Source organism: Rutidosis leptorrhynchoides, chromosome 9 (assembly GCF_046630445.1).
Source record: "Rutidosis leptorrhynchoides isolate AG116_Rl617_1_P2 chromosome 9, CSIRO_AGI_Rlap_v1, whole genome shotgun sequence".
Taxonomy (NCBI): Eukaryota; Viridiplantae; Streptophyta; class Magnoliopsida; order Asterales; family Asteraceae; genus Rutidosis; species Rutidosis leptorrhynchoides.
Window position 1 is genome coordinate 122,685,103 of NC_092341.1, and position 23,974 is coordinate 122,709,076.

General features: G+C 33.3%; 1 protein-coding gene across 4 annotated transcripts; it reads right to left on the reverse strand.

The window, feature by feature from the left end:
* Positions 1 to 1,542: 1,542 nt before the first annotated feature.
* On the reverse strand, positions 1,543 to 5,247 carry LOC139866617 (uncharacterized). 4 transcript variants are annotated; one of them, XM_071854907.1, is made up of 3 exons: positions 4,889 to 5,247; positions 4,094 to 4,219; positions 1,543 to 3,848 (listed from the first exon to the last, which is right to left on the reverse strand). In XM_071854907.1, the coding sequence occupies exon 3, from the start codon at positions 3,838 to 3,840 to the stop codon at positions 3,427 to 3,429; it is 414 nt and encodes a 137-aa protein (XP_071711008.1). In that variant the 5' UTR covers positions 3,841 to 3,848; positions 4,094 to 4,219; positions 4,889 to 5,247; the 3' UTR covers positions 1,543 to 3,426. The 4 variants fall into 4 exon arrangements, with proteins under 4 accessions (XP_071711008.1, XP_071711007.1, XP_071711006.1 ...); XM_071854906.1 differs by having other exon boundaries at positions 1,543 to 3,919; XM_071854905.1 differs by lacking the exon at positions 4,889 to 5,247 and having other exon boundaries at positions 1,543 to 3,824; positions 4,094 to 4,725.
* Positions 5,248 to 23,974: the final 18,727 nt, after the last annotated feature.

Genomic DNA, 23,974 nt, shown 5'->3' on the forward strand with positions numbered 1-23,974 from the left:
AAAGGATGGTTTGAACAATGGAGGGAAACTCCACATTACGACGTACTGACGAACGGATTGTTAGCTCACCTTAAATTCAAAAAGGGGTTTTACACCATTGAGTTTACTGAAACAAATGATAATGGCACTTCAAGTTTAGTGTATCAGAATCGTTCATCCATTCGATTGCTATTTGCTGGCTGTGTCTAATTCTTTTGGGGTATTTCTTTTAAAAGATATAAAACAATACTTAAAAGATATATATGAACTACTCAATGTTGATATTGGAAAAATAACTATACTCGAGTTTACTTCAATGTACCAATATCTTTGTGTAGTTGAAAATACTCGTGACTTACTTTGTCAGAGTTTTAGGAACCTTGCAATGTGTCCCTGGGATGATCCACCTGGCACCGATCGTTTTTCATGAGTCCTTTGAAAGACTTGCGATGAACATTTGTGAACCTTTAAGGAACAAGCTAATTCAGTACAAAGTTTGTAACAGTTGTCAACCATAGATGATGCATAAAACTGATCCGTACGAACTTTTAGTACACAACATTGGCTTCCAGGAGTATGCGACATAACTGCCGTTCAGCCAGGTTTTATGAAATGAGTTATGTGGATAAAGAACGCCACATCAGGTGGGTGACTCTAGTAATGAGGCACATAGAGTTATTCGAAATCCAACTACTCAAGACATATATTCCATGCGTGTGAATTCTCGTTATGGGTGGCGTATTGCCGACACGGCAATAGTTTGCAACACCTTCCGACACTCGGCTATTTTGGCAGTGAAGAACATTTCCACAGGGACTCTAAAATATGCATACTTGTTTTAATTTAAATATTAACACATTATCCTATCATATGATCATATAATAACTTGTTTAAATTATGTACTTGTACGTTTGATCAATGGGTTTCAAAATTAGGAGTGTTCATTCTGATGATACGCATATAAATCACTCTGTGATATCACGAATACATTCAAATCAGTTGGATTCCGGCCATCACTAGAGTTCAATCTCTTTAGATATTAACTTATTCAACTCAATTGGATAAGTTAATCCGATTAATTGTTTTACGCCCTCGAAATCCAGATTTCGAACGGGGTTTGCACAGTTATTGGAAATAAAACAATTCACCAATCACTTTTTTTTCAAAATCAAGCACTCGAACCTAGGTCTATTTTCAAAATAAGCCTTATGTCCGATCAGTTTCACCCGAAAATCCAACCGCACCAATTGATTTTGCTCGAAACGGACTTGGTTAATCTGGATATGGTTTGAATTTTTGGTGGCACCCGAAATTCAAAGTTTGTGGATCGGTTTTGGATTATAAATTCATATTTGCTTTTCACCCTAATAACCGAATTAATTTGACATTATGTTTTATATTTATGTAATATAATACTCCGTACTACAATAGAAACTTGAAATCTCAACCTCTGCAAGTTATATACTGTTTTATATATTGAGGTAATATACGACCTAAATAACAAAATTTATTTATATGTTATAAATATCATCGTGAGGGTTTTGTTTACATACATCACCAAAACAATAATAAGTCACCTAGTATCACCGGAAGTAATCAACTAGATGATAAAAAGTTTTAAACCTATAGGTTGCAGATTAAGATTGTTGGCCAAAAAATATTAAGATCAGATGATCAAAATCCACACAAAAAGCTAACTTGAAACCTCTATTTGTATGGCAAAAAAAGCCTATAGATAAATGCATCCAAGTGAGGGAGTAGGTACCATTGAGATTTTACATCTCCATTGAATGTTTAGCCAACTTTAGGCGATGTTGACTTAGATAAATCCTCAACTTTTTCACCTTTATCTTTCTCCATTGTATTGTTACTATGAATGGAGCTTCTTTCTTCAATCCTAGGTGGAGAAGCGGAGTCGTGTTGTTGATGTTCATTCTTATCTAATGCAGCATTACTATAAGCTGACTCTCCTCTCTCTCTTCATTCCCAGATTTAAAACTTGGGTGTTGACCAGAAAAGTCGTCATCTTTTTCACGTTGATCGTTCTCTAGTGCATTATCACTATGAATTAAGCTTGTTTCTTCATTTCTAGGTAGAGAAGTAGAATGAAGGGCAGAAACGTCATTATCTTGTTCATGTTTGTCTTTTTCTGATGCAACATTACTATAAGCAGACTCATTTTCTCCATTTCTAAATTCAGAATTAGCAGATAAGTTTTCGTCTTATACATGTTCATCTTTATGTGGTGCATCATTACTAAAAGTTGGTCCGTTTTCTTCATTCCGAGACAGAGAATTAGAGAATTGAGCAGACACTTATCGTCTTGTTCACTTTCATGGTTCTACAATGGAAGTAAAGTGTTGACCGGATACTTCATATTCCCCTTCATCTTTTTCTTCATTCGCAGTTTCAGAAACAGATTGTTGATCAGACAAATTTTCTTGTTCATGTTCATCAATATGAGTTGACTCTTTCTCTTCAGATTTAGAATCAGCGTGTTGACCAAGAACGTTGTCAACATGTTCATCTTTTTCTTCATTTCCAGATTCAGTAAACTTCTCATCTTGTTCACTTCCATCCTTATTCATGATGGGAAACTATGTCACAACGGGCAATCTACAAAGCGGAAACAAACATCCGTTTGACAAACCTTTCCCGACCCGTATGAAACCTTGAGGATGCTAACAAATAAATTATACCAAATGCAATTCAAATCAGCCCCAAATCAACAAATGAAAGGATAATTAAGCAAATACAAAGACACGAGCTTTTTTACGTGGAAAAACTTCTCAAAATCGAGAGTAAAAAACCATGGGACCTGTAGCCCACTTAAATTCCACTATCGCCAACAAGAGAGCAATACAATAATCTTTCTCTAGATCAACTAGACACATACAACATACTCTTGAACAAGAACAATCAACAAGTATATGAAATAATTAAAGACAAAAGAGGAACATCACTACCCCAAAAACTGCTGCTGTTCGACCTACTGTAAGTCGAGCTACAGGCCTTTTTAGACGAATTCAATGGTTGAAAACCTTGGCCCAGATGTCAGGAACACGCTGTCCAATATTGGTAAATATTCAACGGTCGGATCTCCGGGGATCTTCACTTTTCTGAGCTGCTGTAAGTGTAGACGGGAATTGGGATTTTCTCTCTTTTTCTTATCCTCTCCTCTCTCTTGTTAGAACAAAATGGCTGCAACTTGAAGTATATAAATGCCTAATATGCAAGACCAAGTCAAACTTGCAAATGGACCTAATTGTTGGGCTTTAGGCTTGAGTTAATACTTCCTCATATTTGGAAATCCCAAATTAAAACCCAACAATCCAATGCAACATTACTATGAGTTAATGATCCTTTTTCTTCGTTTTCATATTCAGAGCTCGATGAACATTTCGAGCTTTCTTCAACCATATCAAGTAACACTTTATCTGTATGGTTTTATATATCTTCATCCGTGTCTTCATCATCATCCACTTCATTTTCACCACTTGATTTATCAGCACCATCATCACGATTCTCATTGCTCTCGGGTTCTCGAGAAAAATCATCGCCATCGCCACCGCCACCGCCACCGCCACCGCTTCCGCTTTGAGAATCACGTTGTTGGATATTTTGAAGTTGGGCAACTTCAGTGAATATCGTATTCTCTTCCCCTTCATCTTCATCTTCATCTTCATCTTCATCTTCATCTTCGCTCGAACTAGTGCTTGTGGTGCTGCTTGAGCTTTTAGTCACGTAAGTAGATTTATGCTCTTTTGTTGTGGCAGTAAAAGATTGGAAATTGTCCCGGCCTCCTCCTCCTCCTCCGGCGGTTGATGGAGGCAATATTTGATGTTCTGTTTGTGATGACATCTTGATCACTAAAGGTGATATAGAGGATTTAGTTGGAGTTGAAATCTGGTCTTGCATTATAGATGCATGGATTATATATCTTGAATGTTACAAAAATATAGTTGTCAGGATCCTTCTATTTGTGTATAGTATTTGGCATAATTTTATAAATAACAACCTATATTTACCCTTTCACTGTTTATAACATAACTTTTTTTCTTTTTTAAAATGACATTGTTTACTAATTATAGTAATATAAAATTTAATATATTACCCGAAGTTTCTTTCTTCAAGTAACAGGCATTGATAGTAATGCATCCTTGAAGTAGACCGCAGAGGCTCGACTTTGAGCAAGCTGAGAAACAAACCTCATAGATGCAGATCTTAATTCTTTGACCTCCTATTATAAAAAAATATTGATATAATATTTGGTGAAGACGATGCAAAAAGAGAGGTGACAACATGGGCGGGTTGAGTAACTAACAAAGCACCAATTTTTTAAGTAAGTCAGGTCAGGTTAACCGATCACCCATAAAATTCTCGTCTCATTTCTTAATAAACATCATGAATAACTAGTGCGCCAATTTGATTATTAAAATATATTAAAATGATACTATTGCAATAACTGTTCTTGTTAATTCCTAGAGTTGGGAGATTTTATGCACTAAATGCTACACTTTGGGCTGGTGTACAACCTCTGGTCGGCTAATAAAGGCAAACCAAATGAGACAAGCGACCCATTTCTTATGTGTACCCTAGGGGTGTTCAAAACCAGATATCCGAATTTCGGATATTTGAAAATTCGGATAGTGATTTTGGCCATACGATATCTGAAATTTCAGATATCCGAAATTTCAGATTCGGATAGTGATTTTGGCCTATCCGTTATCTTACGGTTTTCGGATATCGGAATATCTGAAATCCGAACTTAACTTAATACATTTTTTTAGCCTATTAAACCTCAACCATCATCGGTATCACCATCCATCTTCTACACCTTTACTCAAATCTGGCTTCAGGGATACAAGAAATTAATATTAAATTAACAATCTCTATTCAATTTACTTACTGAATCTTTTGGCTTAAGAGATGCAGCAGCACAAGAGAGGTAGACAGAAGAAATTGCAGTAATATTGAATCAAGAAAAAAAGAAGAAAATCATAGTGATGCATCCATGAACAGCCACTACTGAATCTTTGTCATATGCGTTTTTGGTTCTTTATATGTTTACTGTATTTTTTTTTATTTCTAGGTCAAGGATTTTTGATTTGGGGATTTTGTTAGGGATAATAATTCACCAACCATCAACAACCACCATGAGTGTCGATATAATCAATGATTCTACAACGAACTGATTTTATGAGTTAAATATAATAGAATTAGAAATAAGAAACTGGGAACGACTTGCAAGTTGCAAAGGATGAAGTGATTTTGTGTGAAATCAAGTGTGGAACTCTTCTGGAACTCATTTTAGGCTTTTATTCCTTCTAGAAAACAGCCCAATCCCATTATAACTAAAATTTAATATATAATATAACTAAAATTTAATATATAATATAACTAAAATATAAATATTTATAATAAAGTGTATTTAATTTCAGATATCGGATTATCCGAATATTCGAAAAATTTGAAAAATCGATCCGATATCCGAATTCGAAAATCCGGATATCTGATTTTCAGATATCTGAAAATCCGGATATCCGAAAATCCGGATATCTGAATTTTCGGATATTTTTGGATCGAGTTTTCGGATAATTCGAATTGCGAATTCGGTTTCGGATATTATGAACACCCCTAATACCGTCCACATGTTGAAATTGCCACCTAACAATATATATGAAAATGGAAATATAAATGACAGCTGTCACCTGATATAAATCATTATCTGAAGCCAACAAAACCATGACAATTGCTTCAAGAAGCAAACTCATCAAACTTCTCCGAGATTCATCAGCTTTTGAAGATGATGCAAAAGCATCAATAGTTTCAAACAATCTCCGATAACCGTTATTGCTTCCCTATTAACCGGTTTCTGTCAAATAACAACAACGTTGTGTTTCTTTAGAATGAATGAACTGTAAAAAACTAAAATGTAGGGGATGTTAATTAACCAATAAGATACCTTCAATGCATATTCTTGATAACCCCGAAAACGTCATTAAGAAGTTCCCTAATAAAGAATGTTAATAAAGTGTTGGTATCAGAACTAGAGTCCCGTATTACACCAGTTAGCGTTTGCAGGGTTATAGCCTGGACATTCATGTAGAGAACAAATGTCACATTTATTAACTATTGTTGTTACTGATATAAGGACTAATTTATAGGTTCTATATGTACTCACCTGTATGTATTGATCGTTAGAACCTCACGGAAAGAACTGGGGCATTGACATAAGATGCTATAAAATATAGGTTTACTTTAATTTCTTGATTATCACTAATAAGATTGATTTCATAAGCTAATTTAGCACATATAACAATTTGTACAAGAGAGAACGCAAGTTTCTTTTGTGACAATATAGACGATGATGTCATCTTATCTTCAAGTAGATGATGTTCTTGATACAATCGTGATGCAGGATCGGGTCTTATTAGGCTTACATCTAGTGTTGAGTTGGGCCAATCTTTTATTTGGGCCAAAGAATTGGAATCCTACTTCACGACTGGTGACAACAAGTTTAAAAGGTTACGTAGCGGCGAAGGATAATAACGATGATGAGATAAAGTCTTAGAGGATAGGAATTTGTTTTATCTAAACTTTTATATTTTATCCAAAGTCATAGAGAGAGTATTAGTTTGTTTTTGAATTAGTTTATCCGTAGCTTTTGTTGGGGTATATAAATACTCCTTGTTTTATTATCCAAAGTCAGTTTTGTTATATTGATTTATTTTACGTGAAGTGATAAAAGAAGCCGTAGGCTTTTTGTGTTATATACGAGTAATACAATTTATCAATTGTTATTTTCTGTTTGGCCACAATTTCACGCATTATTTGGTATCAGAGCCAGGTTTTGGCCAAACAATGTTTCGTGGAGGTTATCGAGGAAGCTATTGCAGAACCGCCGACCGAGGTAGCGATGGAGATAATCGTAGACACACCGAAAGAGGCAACGAAGACCCTCGAGACGCAGAAATAGAACGATTATATAAGCGAATTGCCGAGTTGGAACTGAACCAACAACCATTCCCTGCGCACTAAGATTCGGAACGAATTGATTCAGAAACTATCTATGATATGGATGGTGAAGATGAAGAACCCATCTATGATACAGATGGTGAAGATGGAAAATCCGTCTATGATACGGATCCCATCTATGATACAGATGGTGAGAAGGAAGAGTAAAATTACGAGTGTGAGGTTGCGGTGGGTACTGAAAAAGAAGAGGTTAAAATTTTCTACCATGAAGATGCTAATGTTTTTATGAAAAGCGATTTGGAAAACACTTGTGTCGTTCTCGAGGATCGATTGGATGTTTCAATCATTAACGGTGTAGACTCGAGGACGAGGCTTTTCGAAGAAGGGGAGAATGATGCAGGATCGGGTCTTGTTAGGCTTATATCTAGTGTTGAGTTGGGCCAATCTTTTATTTGGGCCAAAGAATTGGAATCCTACTTCACGACTGGTGACAACAAGTTTAAAAAGTTACGTAGCGGCGAAGGATAATAACGATGATGAGATAAAGTCTTAGAGGATAGGGATTTGTTTTATCTAAACTTTTATATTTTATCCAAAGTCATAGAGAGAGTATTAGTTTGTTTTGAATTAGTTTATCCGTAGCTTTTGTTGGGGTATATAAATACTCCTTGTTTTATTATTCAAAGTCAGTTTTGTTATATTGATTTATTTTACGTGAAGTGATAAAAGAAGCCGTAGGCTTTTTGTGTTACATACGAGTAATACAATTTATCAATTGTTATTTTCTGTTTGGCCACGATTTCACGCATTAAATCGTTGGTTAGATTAACATTCATGTTCAAACAAGCCCGGGTTACAGTCCTTAAATAACAAAGATCATCATCATCATCATCATCATCATCATCATCATCATCATCATCATCATCATGATGTTTAGATTTATCTGCCAGAAAACTTGTCAGCCAGTAACTTTTGTCATTCAAATACAAAGATAGACATATCATTAGTTTTTTAAAAAACTTAAAAAATTTCTTGTCTATAGATATTTACCATCAACATGCCCATTCAGTATGACAAGTAAAGATTGAACATAATCAAAAGGTTTCAACAAGCTTATGTCATTTGAGGGTTCATTAATGCACTTATTGATGGAAAACCGTGTGTACATTTAAATTTTATAAACGCAGCGGAACGAAAAATAAACATCTTTTATTAACTTTAAAATAAACATCATTTATTTTATTATAATCTTTCAAGTAAAACATTCACACAATTAACGATCCCAACAAGATCCAATCACACCACTAATAATTGTCAACTAATAAATTCATAAAGAGGAGTTTAGATATACCTTTAGCGAGCGATGCAAGAGCGGTAGAATCAACTGTCCACGTCTAGGTTGAAACATATATTCAAAGTATGAATATTTCTACGGTTGATCCACACATCACGTCAAGCAACACCAGTTGGATGCTAGTCCATATAACCCAAAATAAAATATCGTATATATTATTTTAACTTGTTTAAAACAAAACATAACCGTTTTGTTTCATTGCCGTCGACCAAAAATGAACCAAAAGGATGTGATGTTCGGATGACTGATAAAGAAACGTGTTTTTCCTTTTTCTTCATTTTTCGTAAACAACATCATCACAAAAGACCATTTTCTTTTGATAATTCTGGCCTCCTATTACTCTAATCCAAACCACCCCTTTTCTTTTTATGTGCTTAGTTGGAAAACCAAAACCATGAAAACCATTTCTCATTTCTCATTAGTCCAAATAAAATATGAGTTGGGATATTTATTTGGTCTGCAGCCATATATCTACAAAACACCACCAACTCCTTATTTGTTTGTTTAATTTAGAAAAACAAAAGTGACAGCAACCCTTCTTTTCTTTTTATTTGTTTTTGCCGTCCACCACTCATAATCAAGAAACATTTTATTTGTTTATTTATTTTGTTTACCTTTTTCTTGGTCGACATACAAGTTTCCTTTAATTATAACTAAAATATAATTAAAAGACAAAGCTTTTATTATTTTAATATAATTAAATCATATTTAATTATATTACGCTTTCTAAAACTATAGGTTATAATTATATATCAATAATATATAATAATTGGTGTCTAAATGATAAAGTGTGTGACCCCATAGGCCTGTATATAAGCGGTAGTATAGATTTGTGTTATGACACGCACATTAAACCAACAAACTCCCATTTGTGCATGACATAACATCTAGAAAACTATACAGACATATATTGGCGTCTAGCAACACGTCAATGCCCCCGAAATTATACAAGTGTTTGTTTTAGCTAAACGAACTATCATTATTAATAAAAAATAATTTTAATGATCGAGTGTCTAATGTCCCTTTATTGCTAGATACCAAGTTGACATGAGACATGGATCTAGTCATTCTCATTTGTCAATCAATTCTGTTTCTCGATCTAGAAAATTCGAATGCGATCACCAAGTTAGATTTGATTATTAATCAATATAGCTTGGACATGGCCGTGTAAATATCCATTCACTTTCATCGAGGGGTCCAGTGGTATCATTCTCTCATATAGAGGAATAAATTCCATTTTGATTATATGCTTTCATCATGTACTTCACATCATACCCAATGATGGTATTTATAACTACCTTGTTCAGGACAACGTTTAACCATATCAAAGTATAATATGTTATACAATCAAAAACCAACATATACATCTCAGGTCTAAGGACACAAAGACATAACCATTATGAGATTCACTATTGACGATGATCCATGTAGTGGCATCTCATGGTTGGGTCATTCCAATATTCATCATCAATGAATACATATGAATTTTGGTCTCAACAAGTTCACTATTCACCATCAGTGAATAAACCAAACATTCATAATAATATTAATTCATGTTATTCCCATAGCATGACCGATTATGGAGATTTAGAATAATCAACAATTATTCATGGATTAAACATGCTAATATATAACACAATAATATAAATGAAAACGACCATACCGAGTATCTCAATTCATTTAGATAAAACTGTTTAATGTTCCTGAAATATCCAAATACTAAATTACAAATGAAAAGGATTAGTAGCTTAACGAAGTCCAATATTGCTAGCATGATCATCATGCTGGCTGTGCATCAAGGGCTTCGTGAACGGGTCAGCCACGATATCATCTGTATGAATCTTAAGAATACCAATTTCATTCCCCACAATGACTTCACTAATGTAGTCAAACTTTCGAAGAATGTGTCGGATACTTTTATGTACATGTGATTCTTTCGAAAGTGTTATAACAACCAAACTATCACAATACATCTTTATAGAAATTTTATTGTTGTGTACTACTCTGAGTTCAACAACAAACTTCCTTATCCAGACAACTTTCTGAGCAACATCTCAGGTAACAATGTATTCTACTTTTGTTGTAGAATGTGCAACAATGCTCTACTTTGAGCTCTTCCAATTAACTGTCTCATCCATCATGACAAAGACACAACCTGACTGGGATCTAGAATCATCTCGATGAGTTTGGAAACTAGCATCAGTATAAAACTTAATACTTAACTCTTTTTGTGACGATCGCTCCAAATCCATATGGACGAACACGTCATTCATCGATTTCATTGCGAGGTATTTGACCTCTATATGATATATTTTGTAAATATTGCATTCTTTTGAAAAGGCACACCATAAATGAATATTTAAATCAAAGGTTTTCGACATCTGATGATTTCTACATATAGATAATCACCGTAATATAATAGTTTACAATAGTACTTCTATTGACAATGCAGTCAAAATAAGATACATGGTGATGATTTGGTGAATGCAACGTTTCCTTGAAAAATATGCCATGTCAGACTCCATGCACATAGCTTGTCTAACATATAAGCTGTTAGTCCCTAAAACATGAATATGTATGAATATTGATGAACATGATATGAATATTGAAGTAATACTTGAGAGAATAAGTCAATAAGTCAACCCTTCATATTAATCATGTGGCTACAATGTGGCTAGCAAATGACAAAGGGAGCCTTGAGGTTCTATATATAGCCTGATATATAGAACCCTCATTATAAGGCTTGGAAACACCAATCTAGCTCATTTCAGAGTGTCAACAATCTCCCCCCATGAGATAGATTGTGTTTCAAAAATGGCTCCCTGTCAAAAATTACATATACAAAATTACATACAAAATTATATAAAAGGAATCACTAGAGCTAACTAACTAACTCCTCTACAAATTAAGTATGTTCCGTCGAATCTTGAATCTTCAATGAATTTGCATCACTAACATTGTCTCGGTTAATCATTACGCTTCAACCTCCCCTTAGATCCTCGAATTGTCACGCTAACAATCTTCCTTTGACTTTGTTTGAGATTCGAACTTCATATTGATTCTTCAACGGTCTTTGAGTAGTGCACAGCGGAATGTATTATTAAATCACCAACTTTGTCACCGTCGATCGCTATCAAGTAACCTCCCCCTTAACTTAGTTGTGATACGTCTTGAAGCTTACATCAACGTCTACCTTTGTCGATCGCTAGACAACAATCTCCTCCCTAGATATCCGTTGTGAATAGCTTGTAGAATTTGCTTGATTTGAGAAGAAATGTCGAAACTCTAGAAGCTCCCCCCTGAAAGTACATGGGATCTTTATTTCAAAGTCTCGATCAATTGCTATTAGCTTTTATCAACTTCAACCTTTGTCGATTGCTAGACAACAATCTCCTCCCTAGATATCCGTTGAATGCTATTGGTTTATATAGCATGATTCGAATAACTCCCCATATGATGTAGGATCTTCTTTGAATCTCTAGCTCCCCCCCAATCAAACAATTCTTTCTTTAAACTCGAGTCTTGCAATGTACATATACAAGAGTCATCAATTATCTAAGCATTACTTTGTCTGGCTTCCCCCAAACAGACAACCCTTTGAAACAAAATCTAAACTACTGAAATTGCTATACTAACAATCTCTCCCTTAGTTGTTGATTAAGCATGTTGTCGTTGTGATGATCTTGAAAGTGTTTGTCCTCCGAAGTTGATTGCGGATGAGCCTAACTATCTTTTTCTTTGGAACTTAGAATCTTTCTTGATCATATGTGTGAATCGCCAGAAGTAATGCTTTGATTTTGTTTTTGAAGTCCGAGTTCTATACCGTACATGTATAGAAGTCTTTATAGGAAACGCGAGTCCTATACGAAGTGTATTGAAGTCATTATCTGAAGCTCGAGTCCTATTCTGAGTCTATAGAAATCATGATATGAAGTCCGAGTCCCGCACTGAATTGTACGAAAGTCACTAAACGGAACATCAACCATATTACATTTCTCCCCCAAAATGTTGAATTTGTTGCAAAAAGGCATCATTTTAATTGGTTGATGTTGTTCGAAGAGGATTCGGTAATTGAATCACCCAAAGTTAACCAAGTGGTAACTCCGTTAGTCTCCGTTAGGTTCGCGTTGGTTGAAATGTACAAGCTCCAAAAAATTTGATGGTTTCAAAAATAGCCCACCACCTAATCTTGATCAAGTGTGTTCTATTGGTTCATAAAACAAAGCGTGTATGAATGAGTTCACCGATAACCATTAGTCCAACAAATTTGTAGACATGTTAGGCCACACAAAAAAAAATCATTTTTTGTTGGGCTCAAGTTAGATGGTTTTTGGGCGTGAGATTTCTGAAGGGCCCACTCACATCAAACACCTACCACTAAATGCTCTAATCTATTTAACATGGCCATGAATCTAGTAATTAAAAATGCTAATGGTCCTGAATTATGTTGGTTTAATCCCTTGGTCACATGACCTTCAAATAAAGGTGTAAAAAATTTTCACACACATGTCACGTGAAGCCATATAAGGAAATTAATTCCTTTTGAGCCTAACACGTGCACTCCTTTTTCCCTATTTATTCTTCACGTGAGTTGTTTCTTCCATGACCACATAAGTACAAATAATATTTTGGAACATACAACAAATAACCACCATCATTGACAAGACAAGAACATGGGACCAGATCTTCAAAAATAAGTCGAGCAGAATAACAATTCAAATACAATAATGAAGATCCTATATATAACATCACTACAATCGATCTTGTATCATCATCATCATCATCATCATCATCATCAAGTTTTCGAGCTCCAGATTTTTCAAGCACCCATCTTTTCGAACGCTTAACTTTTCGAGCACCAAGCTTTTCGTGCACCAGGTGACCAGGTTTCGAGCAGCCATCTTTTTCATTTCCTTTTTTTTTTAACATCAAACTTTTCAAACACCAAGTTGTCGAGCAGAAACATTTCGAGCATCAAGTTGTTTTTCGAACAGCAACATTTCGAGCTGGATGTTTTCGAACACCCATTTTTCGAGCACCCATTTTTCGAGCACAAGTTTTCGATCTCAGAAATCAAAGATGAACTTGAAAAATCAAAAACGAATTCTGAAAGGTTTGAGATGATGATTCCTTCATGAAAAAGGTTAGAAATAAGATTCCTAAGACTCTTCAATCATCTTCATACCCTAAATCATCACATAACATTTGAATTCGAATGAAGAAGAACAGTTTGACTTTCGTTGACTTTTCAAGGAACTTCAGATCAACACATGATTTGTTGTTGAAAATTCGATCTGAGTGTTCAAATACCTGAATCGTGTATATAGTAACTCAGATCTGTAATTATTTTGGTGTTTAAGCTTCAAAAGCATATACTCCCAAATTAGAGATGAAGAACACGAAGAACAAAAGTTCAAGATGAATTGAATCTGATTCTGGATCTGTTTGAGCATGTGAATCTATGGTGAATGTAGTGGTACATTGGACACAAAAACAAAATAAAATAAATGAATCTGAATTTATTTTTTTGTTTTCCTTTTTGTTTTAGACAATGATAGTGAGATGATGATGATGATGAAATCAAAAGTTGTTGTGAACTAATTTGGTGTTTTGTGATAAATAAAAATGTGAGATTCAGTGTTGTGTTTATGATACGATTCTGTAAAAAAAATTGGTGGTGTGTTTGGATAAAAATTCATATAAAAACATGTTTTTAGACTAGGATCAAGGTTTGATAAGATCAAACCCCTACTCTAATACCAATTGTTAGTCCCTAAAACATGAATATGTATGAATATTGATGAACATGATATGAATATTGAAGTAATACTTGAGAGAATAAGTCAATAAGTCAACCCTTCATATTAATCATGTGGCTACAATGTGGCTAGCAAATGACAAAGGGAGTATTGATGAACATGATATGAATATTGAAGTAATACTTGAGAGAATAAGTCAATAAGTCAACCCTTCATATTAATCATGTGGCTACAATGTGGCTAGCAAATGACAAAGGGAGCCTTGAGGTTCTATATATAGCCTGATATATAGAACCCTCATTACAAGGCTTGGAAACACCAATCTAGCTCATTTCAGAGTGTCAACATAAGCAAACAGCGGAAGACTTCTAGGGAACCTGAGAATAAACATGCTAACAAGTGTCAACACAAAGGTTGGTGACTTCATAGTTTTAATGTTTTACATAATCTGTACATAAAGGTGGATCACAAGATTTCAGTTGTTTCATCCAGAAACGTTTATCAAAATATTCTACAAGATTGAGCACCCTGTTAACTAAACTTTAACGTATATATAATAAGTACCCCTGTTTTAACATACATGCAACCAACATGTACAATACACGCAAACCAACGTGTACTAAACTCAAATAGCATACGTCTGTTTTATAGTTCAGGCTAGGGTTTCTATACCTGGAATAGACGGGGATGTCAAGCCCTATGGATCCATATATAACTACTCGCGCCCACCAGTTCTTATAACCGGCAGTTAATAGTTACCAAAGCTAAGGGATTTTCGGTTCAAACTCAGTGTAGAATTTAGTATGTACTTGTATCCATTGCGTTTAAAATAAAGTGCATGTATTCTCAGCCCAAAAATATAGATTGCAAAAGCAATTAAAAAGGGAGCATATGAAACTCACCTTAGCAGCACATAAAGTCGTTCACCGAAATGTGACCGAAACCTGGAATACCAAATAACCGTAGATCTCAACCTAGAGAACATATATTGGTAAATAATTGTCTATCAAGCTAGGTCAGGTCATAGTGTATCACAATCCTAATGCTCGAGATCGACATACAAAAGTTATCAAAAGTCATTTTAAAAAGTCAATCTGACTTAATACAATAGTTGAATGATCATGGCAATCGAAACATTTTAACATTTCGCATAGTTTCCTAATTTTTGTAAAATTAAACTATAGTTTTTATAAGGCTTTAAAATATGATAAAACAATCAATTTTGACAATTGTTCAACAAAATGAGACGTGCCTTATATAAGAATTCATTTACTCCGCTGGTAATATTTAAAAATTCAATTTATCAATCTTATAAACAAGTTGTTTAAATATTAATTGCAGATTCAAAAGCAATTTCAATTAACGTTAATCATAATTCAGTTGATCATATCTTTTAATTCGTTCATCGAAATCATACGATATCTAAATGAAAAGTTATTGATTTTTCGCCAGCTTTTCAAAAACATGCATATCATATACCTTTTATTAGTAATATATGTATTTAATTCGTGATTCATCATAAACTGTTTAACGAAGAAATTTAGCATACTAGCATGTATAAACATATATACTCGAGCACTAGACATGTATACACTATTAATATATAAAAGATAAGATATGAATGCTCACGTATCAATATTGTGATTCAATATTGCAGGAAAGTACGTAGACGTAACGGAGATGGTAAACATTAGGTTAGACTTGCGAATAATACCCATGAACATTACCCATAATCTTCATAGCTATAACCCATAGTTTCCTTAGCTTAAACCCGTTTGAAAACTTGTTTTGAAAGTGACATGCTCATGACCTCGTCGTAGTATTTTATGTATAATACTAATTAATAATACTTCGGACTATAAGATTAATAATAATATTAATCTTAATAATAGTAATAATAATAATAATAATAATAATAATAATAATAATAATATAAATATAAATATAATTATATATAGAGAGAGCAGAGATATTGAAAGAGTATAAAACATTCGGCAAAAACTGGAGCATTTATAGGACTTTTGCTGAATCCATGTGCCATGCGATCGCATGGCTTGGTAGAGGGATTCCCATGCGATCGCATGGGGTCCTTTTCCAGCTCACATGATTTTTGTTATTTTCCTCGTCGACATAATATTAAATTAATATAATATATATAATTTAAATTAATTAATTATATATTATATTATATTCTCGTGCCTAGTTAACTTGTAATCTTGGTTCCGATGTCTTGTACGTTTACGTTTGACTTATGTCCCACTTCCGGTTTCTCGAATGCATTTTCGTACGCTTAGAAAACTAGTACTTTTCATTACGCGACGTGTACCTTTATCAAAAATTAAACTTAATCATTGATAAACTATGTCACTCTAAGTGTAGCTTTAATCAATTAAGTGTTTTGGTTATTTGCTTCTATAAATCATCGTCTCGTAGTATATACATATACATATATACATTTTCATTTTGAAATAGTGTTTTTACTGTAGCAAAGTTAATGTAGCATGTAGTGACCCGAACTTTTTCATGTTTATATATATATTAAATAAAATTGTTATTTACATGATTAAGTGTTTCCAACATGTTAAGCAATCAAACTTGTTAAGACTTGATTAATTGAAATAGGTTTCATATAGACAATTGACCACCCAAGTTGACCGGTGATTCACGAACGTTAAAACTTGTAAAAACTATACGATGACATACATATGGTTATATATATAGTTAACATGATTTTATTATAAGTATGTATCTCATTAGGTATTTTAACAATGAGTTATATACATAAAAATGAGACTATTAATTTAAGAAACTCGAAAACGATATATATAACGATTATCGTTATAACAACGTCTTACTAGGTACATATGAATCATATTAAGATATTGATATACTTGGTTAATTATGTTAAATGATAAGTAAATATATTATTAAGTGTATTAACAATGAAATACATATGTAAAAATAAGACTACTAACTTAATGATTTCGAAACGAGACATATATGTAACGATTATCGTTGTAACGACATTTAACTGTATATATATCATACTAAGATATATTATATATAATAATATCATGATAATATAACAATTTAACATCTCATTTGTTATAATAAACAATGGGTTAGCAACATTCAACAAGATTGTTAACCTAAAGGTTTCAAAACAACATTTACATGTAACGACTAACGATGACTTAACGACTCAGTTAAAATGTATATACATGTAGTGTTTTAATATGTATTCATACACTTTTGAAAGACTTCAAGACACTTATCAAAATACTTCTACTTAACAAAAATGCTTACAATTACATCCTCGTTCAGTTTCATCAACAATTCTACTCGTATGCACCCGTATTCGTACTCGTACAATACACAGCTTTTAGATGTATGTACTATTGGTATATACACTCCAATGATCAGCTCTTAGCAGCCCATGTAAGTCACCTAACACATGTGGGAATTATCATTTGGCAACTAGCATGAAATATCTCATAAAATTACAAAAATATGAGTAATCATTCATGACTTATTTACATGAAAACAAAATTACATATCCTTTATATCTAATCCATACACCAACGACCAAAAACACCTACAAACACTTTCATTCTTCAATTTTCTTCATCTAATTGATCTCTCTCAAGTTCTATCTTCAAGTTCTAAGTGTTCTTCATAAATTCCAAAAGTTCTAGTTTCATAAAATCAAGAATACTTCCAAGATTGCAAGTTTACTTCCAAGTTTTCTAAATCCATTCCAAGTAATCATCCAAGATCAAGAAACTTTATTACTTACAGTAGGTTATCTTTCTAATACAAGGTATTAATCATATTCAAACTTTAATTCAATTTCTATAACTATAACAATCTTATTTCGAGTGGAAATCTTACTTGAAATTGTTTTCGTGTCATGATTCTGCTTCAAGAACTTTCAAGCCATCCAAGGATCCTTTGAAGCTAGATCTATTTTTCTCATTTCCAGTAGGTTTATCCAAGGAACTTGAGGTAGTAATGATGTTCATAACATCATTCGATTCATACATATAAAGCTATCTTATTCGAAGGTTTAAACTTGTAATCACTAGAACATAGTTTAGTTAATTCTAAACTTGTTCGCAAATAAAAGTTAATCCTTCTAAATTGACTTTTAAAATCAACTAAACACATGTTCTATATCTATATGATATGCTAACTTAATGATTTAAAACCTGGAAACACGAAAAACACCGTAAAACCGGATTTACACCGTCGTAGTAACACCGCGGGCTGTTTTGGTTTAGTTAATTAAAAACTATGATAAACTTTGATTTAAAAATTGTTATTCTGGGAAAATGATTTCTATTATGAACATGAAACTATATCCAAAAATTATGGTTAAACTCAAAGTGAAAGTATGTTTTCTAAAATGGTCATCTAGACGTCATTCTTTCGACTGAAATGACTACCTTTACAAAAATGACTTGTAACTTATTTTTCCGACTATAAACCTATACTTTTTGAAACCATAGCAATTTGATTCACTCAAAACGGATTTAAAATGAAGAAGTTATGGGTAAAACAAGATTGGATAATTTTTCTCATTTTAGCTACGTGAAAATTGGTAACAAATCTATTCCAACCATAACTTAATCAACTTGTATTGTATATTATGTAATCTTAAGATACCATAGACACGTATACAATGTTTCGACCTATCATGTCGACACATCTATATATATTTCAGAACAACCATAGACACTCTATATGTGAATGTTGGAGTTAGCTATACAGGGTTGAGGTTGATTCCAAAATATATATAGTTTGAGTTGTGATCAATACAGAGATACGTATACACTGGGTCGTGGATTGATTCAAGATAATATTTATCGATTTATTTCTGTACATCTAACTATGGACAACTAGTTGTAGGTTACTAACGAGGACAGCTGACTTAATAAACTTAAAACATCAAAATATATTAAAAGTGTTGTAAATATATTTTGAACATACTTTGATATATATGTATATATTGTTATAGGTTTGTGAATCAACCAGTGGCCAAGTCTTACTTCCCGACGAAGTAAAAATCTGTGAAAGTGAGTTATAGTCCCACTTTTAAAATCTAATATTTTTGGGATGAGAATACATGCAGGTTTTATAAATGATTTACAAAATAGACACAAGTACGTGAAACTACATTCTATGGTTGAATTATCGAAATCGAATATGCCCCTTTTTATTAAGTCTGGTAATCTAAGAATTAGGGAACAGACACCCTAATTGACGCGAATCCTAAAGATAGATCTATTGGGCCTAACAAACCCCATCCAAAGTACCGGATGCTTTAGTACTTCGAAATTTATATCATATCTGAAGGGTGTCCCGGAATGATGGGGATATTCTTATATATGCATCTTGTTAATGTCGATTACCAGGTGTTCACCATATGAATGATTTTTATCTCTATGTATGGGATGTGTATTGAAATATGAATTCTTGTGGTCTATTGTTACGATTTGATATATATAGGTTAAACTTATAACTCACCAACATTTTTGTTGACGTTTAAAGCATGTTTATTCTCAGGTGAATACTAAGAGCTTCCGCTGTTGCATACTAAAATAAGGACAAGATTTGGAGTCCATGTTTGTATGATATTGTGTAAAAACTGCATTCAAGAAACTGATTTCGATGTAACATATTTGTATTGTAAACCATTATGTAATGGTCGTGTGTAAACAGGATATTTTAGATTATCATTATTTGATAATCTACGTAAAGCTTTTTAAACCTTTATTTATGAAATAAAGGTTATGGTTTGTTTTAAAAATGAATGCAGTCTTTGAAAAACGTCTCATAAAGAGGTCAAAACCTCGCAACGAAATCAATTAATATGGAACATTTTTAATCAATAAGAACGGGACATTTCAGTTGGTATCCGAGCGTTGGTCTTAGAGAACCAGAAAATTTGCATTAGTGTGTCTTATCAAGTTTGTTTGGATGCATTAGTGAGTCTGGACTTCGACCGTGTTTTCTTTAAAAATGATTGCTTAACATTTTTGTTGGAAACTATATATTATTAATATGTATATATTATGTGATATATTAATCTCTTAACATGTTTGATATTGTGTGATAGATGTCTACCTCTAGCACAAATACCATTGACTTACCTAATAATAACGAAGAGTCGAATATATATTGGACTGATTCACAAGTTCCCGAAGAAGAACCGGAAGAAGAATCAAGACCAGAAGAAGAATCAGAACCGGAAGAGGAGGAACCGGAGGAGGAAATAGAACCGGTAGGGGAAATAATAAAACGGTTAAGTAAAAGAAAACCCTCAACCAACCGACCAAGGTTAATTATGGTCAATGGTGTTTCCGCCAAGAAAGCAAAATATTGGGAGGATTACCAATTCTCCGATGAATCGGGTTCCGACGAGAATTCCGATGATGTTATAGAAATTACCCCAACTAAATTTAAAAAGGCAAAAGAAAATAATAAGGGAAAAGGCATAAAAATAGAGAAATCTAATTCCAACCCCGATGAACTTTATATGTATCGTCAACCCCCGAAGCCCTTAAGTTGTAACAATGACCCGGGAACCTCTAAACCACCAGGTTTTTCTAAACCGTTGTGGAAAACGACAGCTCGTATTAGGGGAACATCATATATCCCTAGAAACTTGGCAAAACGAACCAAAACCGAAGAAGAAGAAACGAGCGAGTCGGAATAAGATAGTTGTATTCGTGTGGTGTAATATATGTAATATAGTGTGCTTATGCTTTATGATATATGTAAAAATTGCTTGTATTAATAAGTATTTTTTTTATGAAGCTAACTCTTGTCTATTTTACAGTATAAAAACACAAAATGGATAGACAACCCAATATTTTAAGAGACCTACCCGGAGACATGATTGATGAAATCTGTCTAGAGTCGGTCAGAATTCTTCGGCACAACTATTTACGGCGAAATCAGTTTGTAAGACATTCGAAGAACGTTCCAAGAATGTCTTGGTTTATAAGAGACTTTCGTTTGAAAGATGGGGGGATATCACATTGGGAAACCCATAAGTTACGATGTGTTTACTTTGACGCATATATTGCGGGGAACCCAAATTCTATTTTACGCAACGGGTTAAGAAATTATTTTGACTCAATGTATCTGAATATAGGACTTCATGATTTAGAAAAAGCGGCTAACATGCAGCATAAAGAAGCATGCTATGCTTACGGGTTAGTAATGTTCGCTTCTCACCAAAGTGAGAAAAAGAACATCGGGCTACAACTATTAAACAAAACGTTCTCACAAGTGACAGAGTCGGTAATTGGGGTAAGAAATGAGGTTTTTAGGTTTTTATGAGATTGTTGGTCATTACATAGCAAAGTTTTTTTTACTGTAGAAAATAGTGATTTTCGAAAACACTGTAGCTTTTCGGGTACTGTAGCAATTCGAAAATACTGTAGCAAATTTGTGTTTTACTGGTTCATCTTAAACGTTTTAGTTAACTTATCTAAATATCAATCGAATCAATAATCGAATGTTACTATCATTTACTAAATAACTTGAAATCATATATATATATATATATATATATATATATATATATATATATATATATATATATATATATATATATATATATATATATATATATTGTTCGTGAATCTTCGAGAACAGTCAAAGAATAATTGATTACATGAATATAGTTCCAAAACTTGAGACTCACCATTACAGACTTTGCTTATCGTGTCAAAAACATTAAATCATTTAAAGATAAAGTTTAAATTTGGTCAGAAATTTCCGGGTCGTCACAGTACCTACTCGTTAAAGAAATTTCGTCCCGAAATTTGAGTGAGGTCGTCATGACTAACAATAAAAATGTTTTCATGACGAATATGAGTTGATAATTAGAGTTTTATCATCGTTGAATAATATGGATAAAACAATCCAATTACTCGAAGCGTATGAGAGAAATTATCGTAAAAGAGTGAAATGAAGGAATAGAGATTCGTCTTAATTTTTGACGTAGTAACGATTGATTTCCGGAATTTAAGGAATAGAAAATCTTCATATTCTAAATAAGATTTGATTCTTCAGGAATTAAGGAGATTAAGATCTTCTTTAATTAAATGCGTAATCTGCCTCGATTGCTATGTCTGATATTTCACTATAAATTGACCTCTCCCGTTTCATTTATTTTCACCACTCCAATAAGCTTTTTCCTTATTTCATACTTCCTAATAGATTGTACAAATGCTTAATCCAGTTCTGTTCATTCTTCTTTTTCATCTGCCACCAGAGGAGGTTATTTTCTTCTACTATTACCTTGGGGTTATAGTGTTTTTCATTCTCCCGTATCTTTATATTTCTATACACATTGATATACACGGTTTGTAATTTCGGGGTTTTTATCGGGCTTTTTATTCTCCATTATATTTCGGAGCTTCATGCCTTTTTTTTCTCTTCCCGACCTTAAGTCAAGCGGATAATGGTCCAAAATTCGTAGTTATGCATTTCGGAATGAACATAGTCAATGTTCTAAGAAAGAAATTGTAATGGCACGATCTTGATTTGTCAAATTACCAGAATATCCGAAAAAGACCGAATCATCAAGAAAAATTTTTCTTGATATATTTAGAGGTTAAATAGAATGAAAGAGTTATGTAACATGGTTCATGATGAGGGTATGATCCGTGAATCTTTATCACGTTCCATTAGAAACTCAGCATGACTTACTGTAATATAATCACGTTGATCAAGTGTCATTATATTATACTAACTCATGCTTCAATTCCCAACACTACTTCAAAAACATCCATTTTTCGAAATTTTCAGGATTTAGAAACTAAAATATTTTCTTTTATGATGTAATACAGTTAGCGCAAAGAGATAAATGATTTTAGATAAGAATAGTTGTGAAAATATCTTCAGGAATATCGAAGATATTTATAATGAAAGATACGATGATATCTTAGAATTTCTAATATTGAAGGATGATGAAGAAGATTTGTTCGTAAAGGTTTAGAGTCAGGAGCAAGGTATTCGATAATGACTTCAGCAGACACTGAATCATTTGGATTCTTTGAAGGCAGGTTTAATCTTTGTGATTTATCCACAACCTCCTTCATGGTCTGCTCAATCCGTTTTCCAGTTCCAAACCTTCTCTTTTTCTGAGCTTTGCCAACACACTATTCTTTATCATCAAACTTTTGGCTGTTAAGGTCGTTTACGATTTTTGCTGCTTCATCAGCATTTTTCCAAAATTCGAAGAACTAGTTTCGCAGTTTGGGGTGTTTTTCAGAAACTTCACATTCGAAGTATGTAAGTCTATAAGATAGACATTATATGTATATATATAACTGTTGGCGTAGAATTGCTGCGAAGTTCGAAATACTGATTGCTAATTCCCGGTAGTCGGTATGGCAATTACCGTTACAAGATGTGGATGAGTACATGATAGGGATTCAATGAACAATTATAATAGTTTTTCGGAGAGACTTAAGCCACAGATTAATGAATTTGCTGGTACGTTTACTGTTAATGTGGTGGAACATGTAAGGTTCCCCAGTAACAAAAACGTATATGTCAAGCTTACAATAAGGCTAATCTGAAAAGTCGAAGTTGACTGGTTGGAAGTGTGATAAAACTGGATACTTTGAAAAGGGATTGCAAGATTATTTTCGGTAATAACAATGCTAAAGGATCTTGCACAGTTTTGAAGTCAAAGTATAGCTTTGAAAGATGTAGAGATCTAAGAATGATGTCACTTGTTAAAACTTGACTTGGATTCCGTTCTGTCAGAATATATAATTGAATTTGTATGAAAACGATTGTATATCGCTGTGAGTATAGTTAATAATTTTTGAATCAAAGTTAAAGAACGTACAGTGTAATATATTAATTGTGAACTTATATA

Excerpts from the sequence above, each read along its gene's own strand:
- LOC139866617 (XM_071854904.1), bottom strand. The coding sequence starts at position 4,283 with ATGTTGTCACCTCTCTTTTTGCATCGTCTTCACCAAATATTATATCAA. Across the intron at positions 3,849-4,093 it reads CTTGAAGAAAGAAACTTCGG|TGATCAAGATGTCATCACAA; the intron begins GTAATATATTAA and ends TATCACCTTTAG.